Source organism: Anoplophora glabripennis, unplaced genomic scaffold, assembly GCF_000390285.2.
Source record: "Anoplophora glabripennis isolate ALB-LARVAE unplaced genomic scaffold, Agla_2.0 scaffold18, whole genome shotgun sequence".
In the NCBI taxonomy this organism is placed as follows: Eukaryota; Metazoa; Arthropoda; class Insecta; order Coleoptera; family Cerambycidae; genus Anoplophora; species Anoplophora glabripennis.
In genome coordinates, this window is record NW_019416221.1 from 1,297,557 (window position 1) to 1,319,533 (window position 21,977).

General features: G+C 34.2%; 1 protein-coding gene across 2 annotated transcripts; it reads right to left on the minus strand.

The window, feature by feature from the left end:
• Positions 1-1,653: 1,653 nt before the first annotated feature.
• LOC108908209 (N(G),N(G)-dimethylarginine dimethylaminohydrolase 1) lies at positions 1,654-21,617 on the minus strand. Of its 2 annotated transcripts, none has more exons than XM_018712156.1 (5): positions 21,331-21,617; positions 8,661-8,763; positions 5,897-5,994; positions 3,470-3,694; positions 1,654-3,110 (listed from the first exon to the last, which is right to left on the minus strand). In XM_018712156.1, exons 1-5 carry the CDS (start codon positions 21,586-21,588, stop codon positions 2,985-2,987), a joined length of 810 nt encoding a protein of 269 aa, XP_018567672.1. In that variant the 5' UTR covers positions 21,589-21,617; the 3' UTR covers positions 1,654-2,984. The 2 variants fall into 2 exon arrangements, with proteins under 2 accessions (XP_018567672.1, XP_018567671.1); XM_018712155.1 differs by having other exon boundaries at positions 5,846-5,994.
• Between the last annotated feature and the right edge of the window lie 360 nt (positions 21,618-21,977).

The window sequence follows — 21,977 nt, forward strand, 5'->3', positions numbered from 1 at the left end:
ATGGTTTGTATATCTAAACCTATAGACAGGTGCCTTAAGTGTGACACCCTGTGCGAGGGTGATTACTGGCACAGAGATCATTCGCTCTATCTGTGTCAGTTGTGTTGGAACGAAGAGAAACGCACACGCGAAATCTACAGTCCGGAAGAATTGAAACTGTTCAAGGTTTGTGCATAGAACATGACAAAGTCCCAAAAGTCGAACAATAAACTGGAAACTGTTGTTAAAAAGGAAAATTAGGTTCATATTCTAAAAATTAGTTTGGAAGATATGTTTAGTGGGTTCGCTTTGTGACTCATACTCTTTCTTCATTCAGTGAAAGAAAATGATATTAAGAAAGTCCGAAATAGATTTTATATGTTGCTTGACGTTTGGGACAGTTCTAAGTTAAACGGAATCAGATAACAAAAAAATTTTTTTAGAAAATCCGCAACTGTTCTTTTATGCATAACCATGAAGAGACAAATGCGGCGATCCGGATTCTTCCGCAGAGTAAGATAAACAAAAAAATTCGCCTGGAAAACTATTTGGATTTGTATTTAGAATGTGACATTCCTTTAAAATAAATTAAATGATGTTTATGTATTGTATTACACAACAATTTTTCCTGCCTTTTCCTCAGGAACATAACAAGAAATTTATTTCAACGTTAAGATTCTGGGCCGCGTCAAAAGTCTCGCAATGAAATAAGATATATATTTAACAATATTTTATTCAGAGATTCAAAATCACAATTTGTAATAGCCACAACTAGACGAAAAAATATATGTCATACATAAAACTACCCTAACAACAAACATAGATAGCAGTTAGACTTCTATCAAGAGATTTTTAATAACATCAATAAATTAATATCAATAAATAGATAAATTTCAGATAATAGATACATGTTGTATTATCTAGTTGTGTTAGAACATACAAGAGCTTCCAAAATAGTTTTACAAAAATAAAATATATTAAAGCTTAAAGCTACCAAAGAAAATATAGTTTTAAAATAATAATACTATGATTTGGAATGAAAGAAAAAGTTTTTGTACGTCTATTTTATCGAAACAAATGTTTTAATCACATGTTTCCATAGTCGCAAATAAATAAATATTTTGTTCTATAGTTTCTAGTTCACACAACTTTAATTAAAGGACTATGCAAACAGGTGTACTAACATTTTTCAAAAAATTGTTTAATAAATATTGATTATAATATTTAAAGAAACGCCATAACCTTAAATATATATTTTGTGTATTTATAATTGTGCGAGAATAAATTTTAATATAAAAAGGAGGTTCCATTTTTGTTGTTATTGCAAAAATTCAGAGATAGAGATCAAGTAGTATGATTAATAATCATTATTGGATACTTCTATATACTATTTTACATAGATGGAAGTCAAAAAATTCGTGCGTGTACTTTTCTGTGATAAATGGAGCAACCTACTATTTATATTGTTTTATTTACAATAAATATACTTAATAATAATATTGTCGAAACGCGTATATTGCAAAACATGCTTTGGCGAAATTCATAAATATATTCAAAGTATTAAATGCGCTAAATTTTCCAAACGTTTATTTTGATTTTTATTCAAATAGTGTATCTTTGATTATGGATTTATTAATAATATCAGACAAAATTTACTTAAACTATAGTAAACTCTCATAAATAAAAACATAGTTTTTCTACAATACGATAATAAAAAATTATATTTCTATTTTCTTTATGTGCAGTCTTCTACGTAAAATGCTTTAATAGAAAAATATTTCTGAGGAATGAATAATAATAACTGAAAATGCACCGCATTTAAAGACACTTACATAAAAAAACCTGGTAGGAATGAATGTACTTATCTAATTATTATAAAGATGTGGGTATTATTACAGTGGTTAAAGTTAAACGGAACAAGGTAAAAGCTATTTGTTGCCCAGCACCTTAGTATTTGTAACAACAGTCCTTGATTTGAGCGATGTGATACACTTGACCGTAACAGCGGATCATTTATTTCAATCGATCTCTTTTTCCATAGTAATAATAGTGAATTTATTGATAAAATTAAAGACAATACTCGTAAAGCAGTTATTTCCTTTGAAACCATTAAAACGTATTATTAATGTAATATTTTCAATAATAGTAATTCATATTGCATGGAAATCATCTATAGCGATTAGATATTCAAAATTGTGACCGAAATGAAACTACAATCTACAGGTCCATATCTCTCTCAAATAACTTTTGGAAAATGTTTGAAACCGAGGTTGGTCGAGTTTTTAAATGAATATACTGTATTTAATAATCAATTTGGTTATTACAAATTAGACCAGGAATTACATTGAACTAATAAAATAATTAACAATCGGAAAAAATGTCTTGATGTATTTTTGGAATTAATTAAAGCTTTGGTCATGAGTTTTACTGAAATATTAGCTAAAAAATCGCATCCAGAAAGTTGAAATGAATACAGATATAAAAAGGGTATATAAAATCGGGTGTCCCACAAGGTACTGTTCTTAGACCTGTACAATTCGTTAATATATATTAATTCAATTTCAATTTTTTTAATATGCTTTAATTTCCTAGTGTATTAAAATATACAATTTATATGAGAGAACGTTTCGGTCAAGTGCGTGCTTGGGCTAATGCAGCGTTCTAGTTTCTATCCAAATCACAGATCTTCAAACCATAGTTCTATAATTATAATATAAAATGCTCGAAGCAACTTGGTAAAACGTGGTTTGCAATTTAAATTAATGCAATAAACTTTGATTCCTTGCTTTTTCAAGCTAAGTGCTCCTTCTTACGATATAAAACCAAAACGGTTTTTTCGTCACCACCGTACTAGAAGGAATATGCAATACGAACATCTCCAGGTGCGTCCGATCCGGGGATTCTAACACAACGTTACATATACTTTATAAATACTTGTTCTTTTTATTGATTTCACAGCAACTTCTGAAGACCTGAGGTGGCATTTTGCGATTTAGATTGGTATCTTAAAGGTTTCGTATATGTCGGGACCTCCTAACCAATATGCAACTAGAGGTCAGTCCGCACGATGCTTGCGCTAGTTGGGAGATGTTCACCGAACGCCTGGGGTAGTCTATCTTTTCGCCAAACACCTGCAAAATAAAAAAAAAATCACAAATCCAGCTGTTTTAGTGTACTAGCAACTCAGTTACGTGTAAATCTGGACAGGATACCACAATTTATTTGGATCTGTTCCTTAAGGCGCCTTCCCATGATGCATGATTCAACGAATATTAATAAATAATAAATCCTATAAATCAATTTGAAAGAAATCTTCGCTCTAGTTGTGGTCAAGTCAAGGAAGAACCACGAGCGATTTACTTGCAGAATGTCGAGTCGTGGGAAAGCGCCTTAAGAACTATATCTAAAAAAGAGTATACTTTGACCATTTAACTTAAAAACTGGAGGAATCTGTTGCGCTGGTCGTTAATTTGAAACTGAGGATATTAACCTTGAACGATGAAGGTATTTCTTCAATACTACGGTGGACCAGGGTTCCATTCAAGTACAAAACATTTGCTGCCTCGTCTTCGGGTAGAGTAATGGTTTGGTAGCTGAACGTCGCCTCTCTTTCCATCCGTTTTAAGACTTCTTGGGCTTCCTTCCCTGCTCCTACGCACAGCAGGTCAGGTCCACCCATCGTCACGTAAGATTTTAAATGTTTTGGTTCTGGTACCTACGAAAGGATTTTTTGTAAAAAAAAAACGTATTAAATTTTTTGGTAAACTTATTTCAATGGGGAAAGTTCCATTTCTATTTTCAAAACATCGGTAAAAAATATGGATTCCGTATTTTTGACTTTTGACTTCATTTAAACACTTAAGCCAACAAACATTCAGTGTCTAACCTAATTTTTCACGTAGTATACGGAAGGACGTTATTTTACTTATAAAAAAATCATTCTAATTTAAAACACGTAAAACAAAAATAATCAAACGATTCCAAACATTTAAAAAACAACAATATGGAAACAAAATATTAATAAATTTACTCAGGACAGGTTTGTTGTGTGCTGTCTATTTTTTTAATAGAAAAAATGAAATAAGCACAAAAAATAGCTTGAGTTTCAAACTTTACTTAGCCATTGTCTTCTACAAACACCTCAGGGAAATTTTTCAGAGAATATTTTGCGAAAGCACTGTCAAATCTACAGGGAGTTAAAGTCATTTAATTAAAAATATAGCAGATTAAAATAATCAGTTCTAAATAAAAAATAAAAAAAGAAAAATTTAGGTTGAAAATAAATTTCAAACTATAATACTTTAATTCAGCATTAAATTATTTGCAAAATGACAACAAAATACTAGATGCAACAGCAGCGGCCATTACTATAATAACGCAAAAGAGACCAGTTTTCATTTGTGTAAAGCCATGTACAGACCTTGCGTATAGTCTGTACGTACCCTTAATTTTAAATAGTTTGTTGGTAATTGTTTACTATAGTGTAAATTTCTTAAATCATATTAAAAAAAATGTAACCTGACACGTAACGGATGTTTCACTTTTAACCTGGAACTTTCAAATATTTCGAGAAATAAGCACCCTTTGAAAATTTGAAAAAAATACCAGTAATCAAAATTTAATGATTTCGTGGGGGAAATACATTAGAGCTAAAATTAGTTCCTCTCCCCCTCCCCTCGTACGCGAGGGTGGGAACTGTGGGATGGTGGGGTAACTTTGAAATCTTAAATAGGAACTCTAATTTTTTATTGAAGATCCAAATTCTACGGCTAAAGGTACGTAGGATTTGTCGGAAACATTCGTTTCGATTCATGATAGATGGGGCCGTAATCGACGAAATTCAATTAGTCCTACTGAGAATCTATGCACGATTCTGCAATACATTTGCAATAAAAAATACCACGTTCTTGGTGGTGAAAATTCGACATATTTAGAATTATTCAATTTTCGTGGCTGAAAATATACATAGGTAGGTAGTGTATTTTCGAAACCGAAAGAGTTGCACTAACCAAATTTGGACAGGGCATAGCTAATACAATACAAAGCATTGCCTTACTGTTAAAAATGTTGTCACCGCCGTTCTTGATGGTGAAAATTCGAAATATTTAGAATTATTCAATGTTCGTGACCGAAAACATACATCACTATTGCAATTTCGAAACCGAAATTTGGACAGGACATATTATCTAATACAAGGACTAATTTTAGCAATGTATTTCCCCCGCGGAGTGATTAAAAATTGAGTTTTAGGTTAAAAAATATGCCCGATACATAAGAACTTAACTCGACCTAACCTAACTTTATGTAGAATTTCTGTCTGTATAAAGTTAGGTTAGTTTTTTTATGGCATCCATATGCTACGTTATATTATAAAAGTATTTTACTGACCAAATGAACATGATAGTTAAATGAATACAAATATCTTTATTTCATTTTAGCAATACATTATTTCTAGAATTTTGAAAAAAAAATCACGAAAACTAGGTTCGACCGCGTAATAATAATATCAGATTCGTGTTCAGCGCCCTCGAAAGTGCAGGGAAAATTTAACGCATTTTTGTACGCTGTAACAAATAATTACAGTTCTTTTGGAGATAATTATAACATTTGACCTTTGCGATGGCCGCTACTGTTTGCAGCGAGAAACGATAACAACGAAAATCAATAATCGAGCATGCACAAACTAATCGCCTAAATTTTACCTCACACATTGTGCCAACTAAGCATCAAAATAAGCTCGTTCATGTGTGAGTGTACTTTTTGCTGTTGCCGCAGTACTAGACGCGCTCTCTGCATTAAAAAGCAGATCGGCAGGAGTCAATGTGGTAGCGTGCGACTGGGCAGTTTTTCCAAGCGGCACGCTTACCTTTACTAGGCCCTTACTAAGATCTCCCAATACTAAGGTCTCTGGTTTTACCTTGATGGGCGTACAAGGGTATTCGGGGAAAGCCGCAGCTACCGCTCGGGCTCCAGCCTCGTTCGTCCACTGGGATATGCCGACGAAAAATTCTCGACCTGGAAAAACAGGAGTCAGAATAGAGGGTGTCTGTAGTACCCAAATATGCGGGTAATTTATAGTTATACAGGGTGTTATAAAGGGATGCATACTCATTACTCCCTTGTAAAAAAGGTTTTTCAAAGGTAGAGCTTAAAAAATTATATTGCGTCTCATAACATTTACATTTTTTATTTAATATCTAACAAAGAGATCCAATATGGGTTAAATTACGGCAAAGTTGTGGAGAATTTTGTGGCAAAAAACTTGCTGAAGAGAAATTTAATTTAATTTAACCAGTCTAGGACTATTTTGCGCCCGAGCGGAGCGAAGGCTAGCAATAGAGCCCGAGACTGGTAAATTATACTTAACTGCTGCGTGGTGTATAACATTTTATCTGCTCCCACAGTCCTTTATAGTTCATGAAATAATGATCAAGTTTTATTTTTTGACATTTCTTAATCAATTAATTTTGACATTGTTCGAAAGCTTGCAAAGTCGCCTTAGTTGTTTGGATTTTGTCGCTTCTAAAGTGTTTATAAACAAAGCTACAAAAAGCAATTTTGCTGGTTTTGAATTATTATTTCTAAATGAGTGATTTTCAAATAGAAAGTGCAGCAAATGCTGCCTGCGAATTTTTATTTCCTGGGAAGTCGAAAGTGCGCTACGGACGGGCATATAGAAATTTCAAACAATTCCAGATTCTAAAAATGGTATGTCACGTACGTTTACAATTACTTCTCATCTGGGTTCTGTTTCTCAACTAAAAATTCTCAAGAAATATATTAAGATTAGATTGGAAATTGAAACTGAAATTTCACGCGTTATCAAGCAGTTAGATGTTACGACCAACCAGTCGGCAATAATACCCTTTCTATGATTCCTAATAATATTGCACAGTTTTTGAAACTAGAACATCCTGAAACATATACAGGCCATTCGTTCCGAAGAACATCGGCAACGTTACTGGCTAATACAGGAGTTGATGTATTGGCAATCAAGAGACATGGTGGGTGGAAATTAGCCACAATTGCAGAAAGTTATGTTGCTGACAGTTTAAGTAACAAAAATAAAATAGCCAACAGGATTCTTTACAATGACACTTCAACTCTTAGTTCTAGTAGTACGCCACATCATGCTGTTTTAATAGATAATTTTGAGAAAAATGTGACAATTAGTAAGCGCGGGGGGAATAATTATCCAAATTTTATAAATAATTTTTTTCCCTAGAGAGGTAAGTTACCTCACTTACCTCCTGCTGTCCATAGCAACTTCCACTTCTACGGTAAAATTCTCCTCCTACTTACCTCCGTAAAAACAATGTATATAGTCTATTTACTATCGTGGGAGCAGATAAAATAATTTATCGTTTATGATTTGCCTCTAAACTAGCAAGGGTACATGTTAATAATCACTATAATCAGTTAACATGAGTTATAGACATATTTTCAATATTTTAGACTAAGAACGTCCACTGCAATAGAGTAAAAAAATGTTTCTTAAATTTCTAAATATTCACCAGTGCTGAGACATTGTCGATTGGAGAAACAAACACAGTCACATTGTATCGTTCACTTCCGCTTCTTTCTTTGCGAAGCCGTCTCTCAATCAAAATCAATTAGCACTAAGTGACTAGAAATTCAATTTGTTCGTACATCTCCGGACGTCCTGTTCGGAGGTCTTTGGACGTCACTTAAACGGTAAATCTGTAAGAGCTGTATCGGTCGAAGTATCATTTCAAGTTACAAACGGATGATTGTTCTCAAATAGAGTAGTTGGCAGTGGCGGCTCTTGACTGCCATACCAGAGAAGGTGGAAAAATTTAGATACAAAGTTTTGAAAAAATAAAACAAATTGGGTAGTTTTATTTTAAGTACTATGAGACAAATATACTTATTTGCTTACGGTCAGACTAAATGGTAAATATGTGTTACTCCCACCCCGTCTTTCACTGCTGCACGACGGTAACCACGACCACCGCTGCAAACACTTTGCAGTTGTAGTGGCGAGCTACGAGCCCACGTATACAGAGTTTTGTTTGATAAAGTTAATCTATTTAATTATCTAGATAACATTGTAAAAAAATTTTAATTATTTTTTTTTACTATGAAAATTTCTAGGGAGGGCGGCGCCCCAGAGCCCCCCGCACCAGCCGCCACTGGTAGTCGGTAATATGCATGTCCATGTTTGGAATTTTAACAATCACGACAATAACGTTAACGTAATGTGCGTTTCCTCGTTTCTCGACGAATCCACATTTTTGTACTATTTCCTTCCTATTGCAGCAAAACTACGTCGGTTGTAAATAATAGAAAGTTTCTCTACCTCAGTTTGAATTTGTAGTTCCGTATTTGAGAAACTTGACTAATTTAATGTTGTGTTGTTAGAATCGTCTATTATTCCGTTATACAGGATGTTCCGAAATTAGTGTACAATCAAAGACCATACACCTTTTCATGGCAAACTTTTCTAAAATAGAATTTCAAACAGATGTTTTCAACTATTTGTCCGTCACCCAGTCTGAAACACCTCTGACTAAAATTTGGAATTCATTTATTCTATATTCTATAAAATACTAGTAAAATATTGTAGGACAATTTCGACATATCATATACAATAATTAAATTATCTTCAATAGACTACATAAACCAACATTCATAGTGTCAAAATTTTGCATTTTACTTACCCGTAAATAAAACATCTCCTCCGTCCAACCTCGCTTTGGCGTCAGACATTTCAATTATAGGCAAGTCTAATTCCTTTTTCAAGACAACTCTGATTGTTTCTACCTGTAACAAATGCAAACAAATGAAAACTCAGTCTTTTTATTTAAATTGTAGATACATGTAGCGGTTTAAATGCTATTCCACAATTTTTGACAGATGACAGATGACGCATATCATACATAACCTCACTTAATTTTGACATATATGGACACCCCATATAAGATCAATTGTTTATTTTTTGTTTAATATTTCATTATTTTCAATCATAGAGTTTTTACACCTTTTTGGACTAGACAGATTGACCATAATTTAATTAAATCAAGACTCCAATCTGTTGTCTGGCTATGACCGAACAATTCGTCTGTACCCTCCTTCAGTATCAACCGTATCAGCAATTTGTCATTCAGTGTAACAGCAATTTATCTGTTATGTGCACTAACGAATGGACGACAGGAACCGTCAGTACCAACAGCTATAAATCACTCCAATGTAAACGTTTATTTGTTTCATTGGAAACGAAATGGACTAATTTAGTTAACGCCCGTGTTAAAAGGCGAACTGTCACGAGATGAAATAATTCTATTAGGACTGGTTGTGGTCTGCATGTTCAAAAAGTTTCTTGTGCCTAACAACACTTCGTTACTTTTTTCAATGAAATGCAAATAATATTAATTACCGATTTTATAAAGAGATCTTGACTTTCTCTTAGTTGTATCTTTTCCCATTAAGTCAAATGTACAAATTCAGTGTGCAGGTTTATAATAATCCTAACATATCTTAGTTTTAATTAGGTCTTAAGACCTGACTTAAAAGTTCCTATCTTTTAATTTCTATCTAAAACTAAGACCACAATAAGCATGTGCATGATTATAAATAAAATAAAAATAATTATCTTAAGTCTCCTCTTCCATTTTCGCCTAAAATCAACTCTCGAAAAGATACATAATTAAATAGTAAGAAAAATATGACATTTTTCGAATTTTTTTAACATATTGTGAAAATTGTCAATCTTACGCCCCTGTAGGTAATATACTTTTTTGTTCATTTATGATTACTCTATCTCATGCTGAAGTAATGACAGTCAAACTTCTTACACCCTGTATATATTGTGTAATAATTAGTTTATAAATCTTATCTTTTTATCTGCAGAAAAGTAAAATAGGATGCGAACAACATAAAGTTGTCCGCTGTGAGAAATGACTGCAGTTTTATCATATAAATTCTAAAACGTAGCTATCTGTCAATGTCGACCGACAAAATCAGTTTTTTCGCCCCTTTTATATCGATTATTATATCTAAGGGGCACCATATACGTTTAGTTTAATGTTCATATTTAAATCGTAACGTGCATGGACAAAAAATGAACTGGCACTAACTACTAGAGAGTTAAGCTTAAGATTTACTTGAGATCGCGAAGGGAATTACTAAAAAATCATCTTCATTAATTGTCATATAGAAAAATTTTTGATTTTTCGAAACGTTATATATAATTTAAGTGCACATATGGTAAAATACATTTTATATTTGTGAAAAACCGTAAGAGAAATTTATGCATAAGGTTTTGTCTCGTTCAAATCCCTTTTGCAATAGAAATATGACTGAAATCTCTTATTTCGCATACACTCTTTATGTATTTTTAAAAATGTATTTAGTATTGGCAGTTGGAAGTTTCTGCTGATTGCTTATTTGAAAATCAAGACCATTTTAAAGGATTAGACAGAAACTATATTTGTCAAATTTGTTTTTTTTTTATTTTGTTAATTGCTTCTAATTTTGTTCCTCGACGTAATTACATCGGTGGTGTTACGTGTAACCTTTGGTATCTGGGATCATGACCCATAAGTTTATCGGCGCATGACACAAGTAATTACTCCGGAATTAGTTTTGTGGGCAGGGAATACCGCCAATTATTACAGAAATGTCACAGAAAACTAGTCAAATGTATAAATTTGCTATCGTGGAAAACACTGAACAAAAGCAAATGATGTATTTTGTTTTTGATTTTCAAAAGTTACGGGGTAACATCATAATTAGTTTAGGATATATGTATTACAGGCTATCGTTTTTTTTTTGAGGAATAGGATCAAAGATAATTTTTTAAATTAAATTTAAACCATTATTATAAATTCTTGTTACAAAACTAAAGTGACAAGACATTTGAAGAGCCATGCCTCGTCTAGAGCTGAAGACTATATTTTTCTATGGACTTACAGACGCCTTTCAAGCAATATTCCATTAAACAAACTAGAGAACCCCAAGTTCCATAATTCCGTAAATTGGAATCACATGGACTATCCTTAAATGAACAATTTGATTAATGGATGATGTACAAAAAAATATACGATGCCAATAATATATGACCAGTCAGTAGTACAATAAAAGAAAAAAGGCAAAGAGTGTTGGAAAAAATCCAGGATACAACATTTCGGAAAACATATGTAAAGTTTTATCTGGTATATAACAAGAGTTACGAGCAAATATCGAGAGATCTAGAATGATTGAAGTGTTTGGAGATCGCAGTCTGTGCCTGTCTGTGTCAATACTACAGATTTTTATATGCTAAAGATGGTGCTAGAAATAGGCAGCGTTCCCCAAATGCTTCAATCATTATGGATCTCTCTGTACATTAATATATAGTTAATGCCTCAACAATTTTTCATACTGTCCGTTGTCAACAGTAGACGTTGAACGGTTAATATTAAGTGATAAACGTTGCCGTTTCAATAAAACTTAGAAAAGTACGTTTTTTAAAATTCCCCACCATCTGTTATCATACAAAACAAAAAATTGTAATGTTCACTATTCGCTCCTCCAGATGATAAGCTAATTAACACAACGCGTGGTATTAACATCCTGTAAAACGCATTTGCCCCATTTCCACAATCGTTAACCCGAATGACGCATACTTTGAAACAGTTCAGCACAATGTACCATTTTAACTTTTACTACCTATAATTTTTAATGCGGTAGAGGCTTTTAACGGCGTCTAGCGCGACTCCACAGATGTCTAGACTGTAGACGACGTCCTCGTCACATGTTCGCAAAATGCACTTGCCCGTTCTTTATGCACCGGCTGACATGAAAGCCTCTCCAGGAGGAGAAATCCACGTAATGAAAGCGGGCATTGTGCGAGACGGGATCGGGCAGGAATGCTAATGGGTCCCATACACTACGCGGTTTTCACTGTACGACGAGGTGAAATAAACGCTAGGACTTACTAATTACTATACAGGGTGTCCGGTAAGTACCTCCTAATCTCTCGGGAGTGTATAGGGGAGGTCAAAATAAAACTAGTCCTTCCTATAATTTTTTTTCCTAATGTGCCCCCTAACGGAGTTATGGGGGGTCAAAGGGGTACCTAGAAATTAACGTTTAGGGTTATAACTTTGAAACCACCCTGTATATTTTAATAAAATTTTCGTACGTTGTATTACACATGGAGCTCTACGATTTGATGCTAAAATCAACTTTTTGCTATTATCAGGTGTCCAGAAACGGACTGGCCCTATCACAATTTTTCTCAAAATTTTGACAGAAGTAATTTTATCAAACTGAAAATATTATTATTAGATACTCTGAAGGTTTTTCTTTAAAAATGGTACTCTTTATTTATTTCGAAAAAATGAACGGTTTGCGAGATAAATCGGTTTTGAAAAAAATTGGTAACAAATACAACAACAATTAAAATTTATTTTTTTACAATAAAATCATTCCCGCTAGTGCCAGCCTACAGATTCACCATAAACATTTACTGGTGGTGAATTAAGGGAATGAATAATGCCGTTTCTTGTAAAATCAACATCTATGACCAAAATACATCTACAAATTATTATTGCTCTTGTCTCCATGGAGTTCTTTTCTATTGTTTTCGTTGTTAGACCCTGTTGATTTTAAAGTACTTGTCAAAGGCGCGTGACAGAATAAAAATTCAATTTTATTGTGGTATTCGTTTTAAGCCGTTAGAAATAACATTTAAAAATGGAAGAATATTCCTGTGCAGAATATGCTGATATGCACCTAATTTATGGGGAAGCATTATGCAACTCCGTGGAGGCAAGAAGACTTTATGAGGAAAGGTTTCCGGGTCGACATTTGCCGAGTCCAAAAACTTTTGAAAGAGTTGATCGTAGTTTAAGAGAAACAGGTAAAAAAAAATAGTGAAAAACGTTAGTGAAACTAATTTCTTCCGAATCCTTTATTTAGGAAGCTTTTTGCCACGCCGTGGTGGAGCAGGAGCCCCGAGGAGAGTACGAGACCCTCATGTAGAGGAACAAATATTGGAAGACGTTGCTAATAATCCTTCAAATAGCATAAGGAAGCTTGCGGCGCAAAACAATGTTACAAAATGGGCTGTACATGAAACTCTGAAAGAACAATTGCTTTACCCGTACCACATCCAAAAAGTACATGCTATGTCTCCAGATGATTATCCAAAAAGACTTCAATACGCCAATTGGTTTTTACAGCATCATATTCGGAATCATAATTTTGGTACATCTATTTTGTTCACCGATGAAGCAGGTTTTACAAGAGACGGCATAATTAATTCGCATAATCTACATGTCTGGGATGAAGAAAACCCTCACGCTTTAGTTCAAACTCGCTACCAACAAAGGTTTATGGTGAATGTGTGGGCTGGCATTATCGGGAATCATTTGATTGGTCCATTTATTCTGGAGCAAAGACTTAATGGTGCTCTTTATTTGCAATTTTTAGAGGAAAATCTAAATATTTTGTTAGAAGAAGTGCCCCTTCAAATAAGAACTGAAATGTGGTACATGCATGACGGTGCACCACCCCACTTTGATCGTTTAGTACGTCAACATCTGACGAATGTTTTTGGTGATCGATGGATAGGTCGAGGCGGACCTGTATTATGGCCACCTAGGTCGCCCGACCTAAACCCATTAGACTTTTTTCTGTGGGGTCATTTAAAAAATAACGTTTATTCAACACCCGTAAATAGTAGAGAGGAACTTCTGCTGAGGCTAACACAGAACTGTGACCATCTCCGCAATAATCACGGAATATTATTTCAAGTGCACCGGGAAAACATTCGTAGGATTAGAAAGTGCATTGAAGTACGGGGTGCTCATTTTGAACATCTACCGAAGTAACATTTAGGTACCTTTGTTCATTGTTGAATGTTCTTTGTTGCATGTCTTGTAAGTAAGTTATTTTTCAAATGTTATTTTTAATTGGTCACTACTTGCTCATAAAGTATAGCCAACCCGTTCAAAGATTTCTGGACTTGATAAAGTTAAAGAAATTAAATGCATGAAATAATATGTAAAAAAAATAAATTTTAATTGTTGTATTTGTTACCAATTTTTTTCAAAACCGATTTATCTCGCAAACCGTTCATTTTTTCGAAATAAATAAAGAGTACCATTTTTAAAGAAAAACCTTCAGAGTATCTAATAATAATATTTTCAGTTTGATAAAATTACTTCTGTCAAAATTTTGAGAAAAATTGTGATAGGGCCAGTCCGTTTCTGGACACCTGATAATAGCAAAAAGTTGATTTTAGCATCAAATCGTAGAGCTCCATGTGTAATACAACGTACGAAAATTTTATTAAAATATACAGGGTGGTTTCAAAGTTATAACCCTAAACGTTAATTTCTAGGTACCCCTTTGACCCCCCATAACTCCGTTAGGGGGCACATTAGGAAAAAAAGTTATAGGAAGGACTAGTTTTATTTTGACCTCCCCTATACACTCCCGAGAGATTAGGAGGTACTTACTGGACACCCTGTATATAAATATTTCTTTGGATCCACAAATCATAAAACAGAATACATATGAATAACATTAATTTCACCGCGATGACTGTGAGTTTAATCGTTTTAAAATAATAATGTCCCCATCTAAGTCACCCAGTGGCGAAAAGCTGCCCGATCTCCATGACCTTTGCTCTGATAAAGCACAGTGTCTATTCCCTCTGTTTTCGTCAACCTGTTTGATCGTGCCGTTGTATCCATTGTACGGTTAAAAATCACACTTTCGCCGTTTTAACCGCAGCTTTGGCACGTACCATTAAAACCGTGTGACGTATGGGACACGTAATATCGAGTTTGACACGAATTGGAATACATTGTGTGTAAAAGTTAGCGGTACCGGAAATAAAACGATGTCGATGTCATTGTCGGGTGTTGAATAGAAGATGCAGCCTTTGTTGGAAGTGTTCCACTCACGTATTCGCAGGTTCTGTTGTTTAACGAGATAAAATTCCTAGCCGGGAGAAAATACAATAAAACAGGAAGTGCTTAATGATTGTAAATACCGTATACAGGTCGTGGAGGGATATTCACACCAGTTGGGAGGAAAATCATACGCGTTAGATTTGATTTAAAAAATATGAATGGTAACGGGGAAACGCGCGTCACTGGATTCTACATAAACGGTGCCAGCATGAAGTCTGTTACTTGTCGCTAGTTAAGTTATCGATCGAGCCACGAGCCCTTCACGAAATTGCGAAAAATCGAAAAGTTAGCTGTTACGCCAAGGAAATAATTTGTCCAATAAAAAAATTGACCCGGGGATACGGGGCCGATTTTTCTAGTTATCACGCTGACCGAGATGTTCGCCGTAGTGTTAGTTCGATTAAAATTTGGGTAAATGAGGTGAAAAAGTTCGATCAAGCGTATCGTGTTGCTCCTAAACGTCTTTGAGGTCAATTAAGGTGAAAGGATCTGAATATTGTGTATATTAAAACTGTTGACAATTTGTTTGAGTCGATATTGGTTATATTTTATAGGAAATTTTGTAAATATTATTTTTGATCTAAAAAGAATCAATGAAGTTTTTTTTCTGTACTTAATCGAGGAAAAAATTACTGAAATGCATAATTTCAATTCAAAATAATGACGAATCATAACAGTAATTTAGCCAAAGAGTAATACAGTCGAACTGGTTGAGCTCAGCCAGTTTAATGACAACACAGTCTTATACGAGAATAGTCAATTAGCTCACACATTTTTCTATGTTTAAAATGTCATTACTTTAAGAAATTTACATACAGAAAACTATTGTTAATTAAACCATAATTCTGGGACCACCTAAATTATACAATTGTCTAATTCACATTCCATTTAACTTAAACAGCTTAAACATTAATTTTATAATATAAATAATTATAAATGTTTTCAAGAGAAAGGAAAAAAACAAAAAAAATGTTTCGGGCATTTTTACTTCTAAGAAATAAGCCTACGCCTACATCCATCTTTGGCCAACCAAAAAAATATCTTTGAGGGTCCGAAAATTTTTTCGAGGTAACCTAATCTAAATCGGTTTATTTTATTTTCATCCGGGAAGCCACACTTGCAGTGGAGTTCGTTCGCTTCCAAACACCCTGTATAGCACTAAAACCTACAGTGGCATATTTAACATGAAAAGAGTAGTTATTTGAAAACGACTTCCTACGAGCATCCGCTTCTGTTACTTAATCTTTCGTTTAACAAGCATTTAAAACATCAGCAACAATTATTTTTCGTAAGCAGAAGGTAGCGTACAAACTGCATTTTTTGATTCTTAGAATCGAATCCGAAACTTGGAAACTTGTAGGTTCTTATTACCAACTTATCTCAGCATTCCCCGATTCTTAGAATATTATGAGAGTTAAATCAGACGAATGATGAAGGTGCTAGATATAAAATTCCATATACCTTTGAAGCATGATTTTAACAAGATATATTGCATATACAAATAAAAATTACACCATCCTCTTATGTTTATTTACGGTAGTAAATATTTTAAACAAACAACTAGCTCGCGCGTCAGCCTGGCACTTTACCCATTTCCAATTAAAATATAAATCAGAGCAACGTAAACAAAATCGAAATTTAGATGAACACTGAAAGAAGCTAACGAACTGAGAAATAAATCAAATCACCAGGTCCCAAAAGCCGTTTACGTCATCGTTCGAACTGAAATCAATCAGGGGGGCGCTGGAGCGATATACAGGGTGATAAACTTTGTTTGATTAAGTGTATTTACATCAGTTTTTCTTGGTAAATGAAATAATGTTGGTCTTACTTTGATTTGTCATAAAGTATTTGCATATATTGAGGGAATGATTTAGCCATTGTACAATTTTTACCCTAGCAAAAATCTTTTTTTAACTTCAAATAAATGACTTTTGAGACACTAATACGTGATTTTTTTGCCATGACTATGTGCATATAACTAGATTCAATTATTCAATTTGCCTTTAACTTTCCTTTTCTGTGTAAAAAGTTACAATATTTTTGTAGGCAGGAAGAATACCGCACTACTCCGCCCTACTCTGTACGTATCTTTTCAAAGTCAAGTGTATATTATGTACACGCGTCACATAACTCTTTATCAATTTCTGTAATATATTTATAGACGGAGGAAAATCTCGGCTTATAACTAAACATTCTCTGTAACCTGCGTCACACTCGGTGCAATATTTCTATTAAAATTGTCAGATGGTTCTCTCTATAAAAAAATGTCAAGTGTAAACAGAACTATGCAAATAAACAAACTATATTGAACCTTGTGGGTTAAATTTTCAGCGAATATAAATTCCGTCTAAAAAGAAGTATGGAAATATGACATGTTAATAAGGTTTGTACCTTATTAGTAGACCGTTTTCAAACTTCAGCTAAAAAGTAATCGTAAAAATCCATTATGAGGAGTTCGATTTACTTATATTGTGCTCTTAGAGAAATAGGTTTTCGGAAAAATTAAAAAATTCGAATATATCGACAACTCTCGATTTGTGAACCCATGCTGCATGAACATTTCGGTTTAGGTATTTGGATCCGCTGAAAAAGTTACGTTTAAATAATTTTATGAATGAAATACCTACGTGGTCACATTTATAATCAACTGGACATCATCAGCATAACGATATGTGTTTTTTAACATTTTTTTTGCGCTTCTCATACATTTTTAAAGCGGACGGTTGACTTTTTCAAGGTGACTTTATAATAATAATAAATTCATTTGTTTATAGTCTACAAAAACGTGTTTGCTGGAATTTCTTCTGTGAAATATCCAGACTTACTCCCACCAGAAAAATTGTTCTAAAGTTTCGTTGGAAATGCTAAGGTAAGCTATAAAATAACATAGCACTGAAGAGAACAATGTAATAGATATACGTAAAACGATTACATATTTTTTGTCCTAAATCGCTCATGTTTTGAATTTGCCGCATGATAGTGAGGGACAAAATGACACGTTCGAATGTTTAACAGGAAATATTGGTAATTATTCCATCATCGTTATTTAAATTGTGGTTTAAATATATTCAGTAAAACAAAGGGAAAGGAAGAGACGTGCAATTATCGCTAAAGATTCTGTAAATATTATAATGAATCAGAAAATGAGTAACAACCGGGAACAACCGATGTGGCATAGTTTATATCAAAACTAAACAGTAAGTCCTGAATCATAAAAAATTATCATGCTTTCCCTGATGTCAAAAGAATTATAAAAGTAAGTTATTTAAAGTAGGTAGACCTACAGGATGTAACAAAAATTAACAAACACAAAATAAGCCATATAATTTTTCTAAAATAGTTCGTTGAGGAGATAATGAAAAATCTGACAGTTTGTTGACTAACACTTGTGTTGATTTTTTTATAGATATATATTTTTTTTCAAGTTCTACTTCATTATTTCAGAAAAAATCGAATAACTGAAAACGAAGTCAGGGGCGAAATATAAAGGGTTCCTTTTAGTTACATTCTGTATACTATAATTTTGTTGTAGCTTTACAAACAAATCATACTATGTTCCATGACATATTGTCACCACATACCATACTATCAGGTACTTCAAACTCACTATTAAATTAGTATGCACGTCTTTCACGGGCCTGAGAATATGAGGAAGGGTTCTTACATTACTTAAGAAGCTAAGTATGTATGTAGTATGCGCTTAATGTAGGCATGAAAATAATACAAAAACCGTTGTTTACGATTGTTGTTTTAGAATAGCAAATTATTTTTATAATTTGGCATATGTGCCAAGGGCAATATACAATTTTGAGTGACGTTACGCATCTCAAAAACAAAAAGAAATATCGATTTTAGGAATTAATATAAGTGTTGAATTCGGGGTTGAGATTTGTTCTGTTTAAGGCTGGTAATAGACAAGAAATCCAACCAGGAAGTGGCGAAGTGTAACGATAAACTAGAGCAACTTAATTTTTCACGTTGAAAGATCACGAAGAATATATAAACATCAGAAAATGCACCCTTCCTGTTTTGTCCAGCAAATTTGTAAAGATACGCAATAATTGCGATTAATGCTTGTGTTAATAGCTTCCTGAAAGCATTCTACGGGGTGTGATTATGTTTATAGTACCGTACGTGATTTTCTGTATATTTGACAGACGAGTACAGTTCATGAAATGTAATAATAGACGTAAGAAGTAAAAATATGATTTTTTTCTTATTCTGAATGTTTTGTCAGCTTGTAAACTGTCTAATGCCCTGGAAAAACTTGAATAACTGGTACAGTGAAGAGATAATATTGTTTCTCGCTTAGATTTTCTAAAATATTGGAGAAAAAATTGCACACAGAAACGGTTTTTCTTTGAAAATTTACAATATTATTTAATGAATCGTTCATGATTGATAGATACAGTTTTTCTTAACTAGACTATTATTTTTTATTCTCATTTTAGAAATACTGGCTTCATTTGATAAGAACTTTAGGACGATTTTTAGAATCGGTTTGACTTAGCGCAATACCAGTAAAAAAAAACAAATTTGCCCATTGCATTGACAGTATAATCCGCCACTGGATACACGTTTTGTATATTAGAAAAGTGAATGAATTCTCGATAAATTATTAACTACGACAAGAAAAATGCGGTGTTTTTTGCCTTGTGTAAACTTTCCAAATGCCATCATTTTTATTCAAGCGCGCGAAGCAATGTAATCGAGATCGCGTTTATTTCAGAGATGTAAAGAATTATCCCCATTTTAACCGTCAAGTTGTCAGAAGAAAATTAATGGGAATGAATTCAAATCATAAATCATAATCCGAGTTTCTTGGTACCTACTATTACAAGAGATTATTTATATCCGTTCTCTCCGTTCCGTTAGAGCGTAATTTTTGTTATTCTTAGGATTTTTTAAGACAAAAGTTATAAATATAGATATCTACTTAGCGTATTCTCAATGGCGACTGAAATATACAGGGTGTCCGGAAAGGTCATGTCAAAAATGAAGGGGTGTACAAGGGAGCTCAAAATAGTTGTAGTACTTCATAAAAAAAAATTTCCTATCGGGCTTCGTTGTGGTGTTATTCTCCTTCAAAGAAAGAGGTTTGAAAAACAAATTGCAATTATAACTTTTAAATCGTTACCATGACAACAATGAAATTTGGGCAATTAAACTAAATCATGGTAATGTTCTTGTCTAAAACTTTGTTAAAAAAAAGGTATACCATATATCAGTCGATATCTTGTACCGTTTTTGAGAAAATCGAGAGAATGTTGATTGTTTATTACAGATGTTCTGAAAGCTACATAAAATATACAGAGTTCTACGTATTATCTGAAATATTCAGGTTAGAATTTAAAAAATTTTTTTTCTCAAAAACTGGGTTCGACCGCACAAAAAAAACTTCAGATTCGTGTTCAGAACCATCGAAAACAGGGGGGGTAGACAAAATTTTGTGAAAATTGGAGAGGGTGCCACTATAGTAAATAATTACCAAAAAATTAAAACTTACCTCAGTCCAAAAGTTGTCATTTAAAAATATACAGGGCGTCAAAGTGGAAAATTTGTGGTCGATATTTTTAAATAACCCTCGAAATAACATTTTCCAAATTAAAGACATTGAACAAATTTTGGGGGTCGGAGGTTCTTTGAAGTGACGAATTTAAATCCGATCATAGTTAATTTTGGTATTACTTATTAGAGGTTGCCGCTTGCGACACTTTGTATGTATTTAAAATGTCAAAAATATTTTGCAAATATACGTGTAGGAACCCTTTTCGAATAGGGGTTGTCTATAATCCCTATTTTAATTTTTTATTTCGCAAATTCCGTTCAAAGTTTTTCCGTCGCGAAAGTTCTTTTGTGGGCCTAGAAATCATCCCCTAAAAAAATGTATAGGTTCCGTGCTTCATTAACAAATTATGACCATTTTAATTCTCAGCACCCGCCACTAAACAGCCCAGTTTTGGGAGGAATATGTATATTTTTCACAAATTCATCCCAGTTGCACCGGGCACCGATCCAAGTAAAAACTTTTCCTCAGACCACCCTGTATAAACATTTTTTACGGGTTTCTCTGCAGATTACATTTAAACATACCAGAATATACCTTTTGAAACTAACTACCTCCTAATTTATTAACTTAATCAAATAGGAAATAGATGTAAATAAAATTTTGTTAATTCGACTTTTTTTCCAATTGTTTTGCTGCTTGTACCTGGCAGTAACGCCAAATTCTGTCGCGTTACGTATTATCCCGGCAACGAGGTAGGGCCAGAAAAGCGAACACCCCGCAAAGCGTCGGCCAGATAATTCGGAAAAGGCAAGCCCCAATTACAACTGACCCAGATACCCGAAACGGGCTCAATAACCCCAATCAAACCGCGACGCCCGCCCGATGCCGTCGCCTGGAAGCCACCTTACGTACTTCTTTGACTCGATGGGCCGCACCAGGTCTGGTGATGAGCGCCGTGCCGTTGCACACCACGGCGGTGTCCTCCACGAAGACGCACTCCGGCAGGGCCTCGTCGGGGGGCAGCTCGATCACGTCCAGCCCCAGCTCCCTCAGCAGCCGCACGTAGTTCTCGTGCTGCTTCTTGGCCTCCTCCAGCTCGATCTCGCCGCGGGTCCTGAGGGAGAGCGGGATGCGACACACCACGGCGTGAGTGTACCGAAATGCCGCCATCTTGCGCGGACTTGCCAGCGACGCGGACCGCAACGCGACTGCGAGGGGACCGTTAGGAGTTGGTGCAAGAGGCGCGGAGCCCGCCGGAGGACATGTTATGTAACGACCGGTTCGGACGGGCGCGGGACCGCCTCGCGATGTTGTTCGGAAGTTTTTACCTGAGAAGGCGATTCGCACCTGGAGATTTTTACCTGTCGGTTGACAAAAAATTTACTAACTGACAAGTTTTATAAGTGTAACCACCTCGATATGAAAATTAGCTCTATTTGAAAAATAAAGCGTGGGAAAAAGGGGAAATAATTTTATCGCTTTACGTATTATGGATTTTACAACTTTTCCGCCCGAAACCTGAATTTTTTAAAATTTTGTTGCCTAGGTGTTCGGTTTAA

Bases quoted from the DNA above. Each gene is read 5' to 3' on its own strand.
- LOC108908209 (XM_018712155.1), bottom strand. From the start codon at position 21,588: ATGGCGGCATTTCGGTACACTCACGCCGTGGTGTGTCGCATCCCGCTC. The intron at 8,764-21,330 runs GTACGTAAGGTG...CATTTGTTACAG, and splicing joins CGGCCCATCGAGTCAAAGAA to GTAGAAACAATCAGAGTTGT. The intron at 5,995-8,660 runs GTAAGTAAAATG...CTGTTTTTCCAG, and splicing joins AGGAGATGTTTTATTTACGG to GTCGAGAATTTTTCGTCGGC.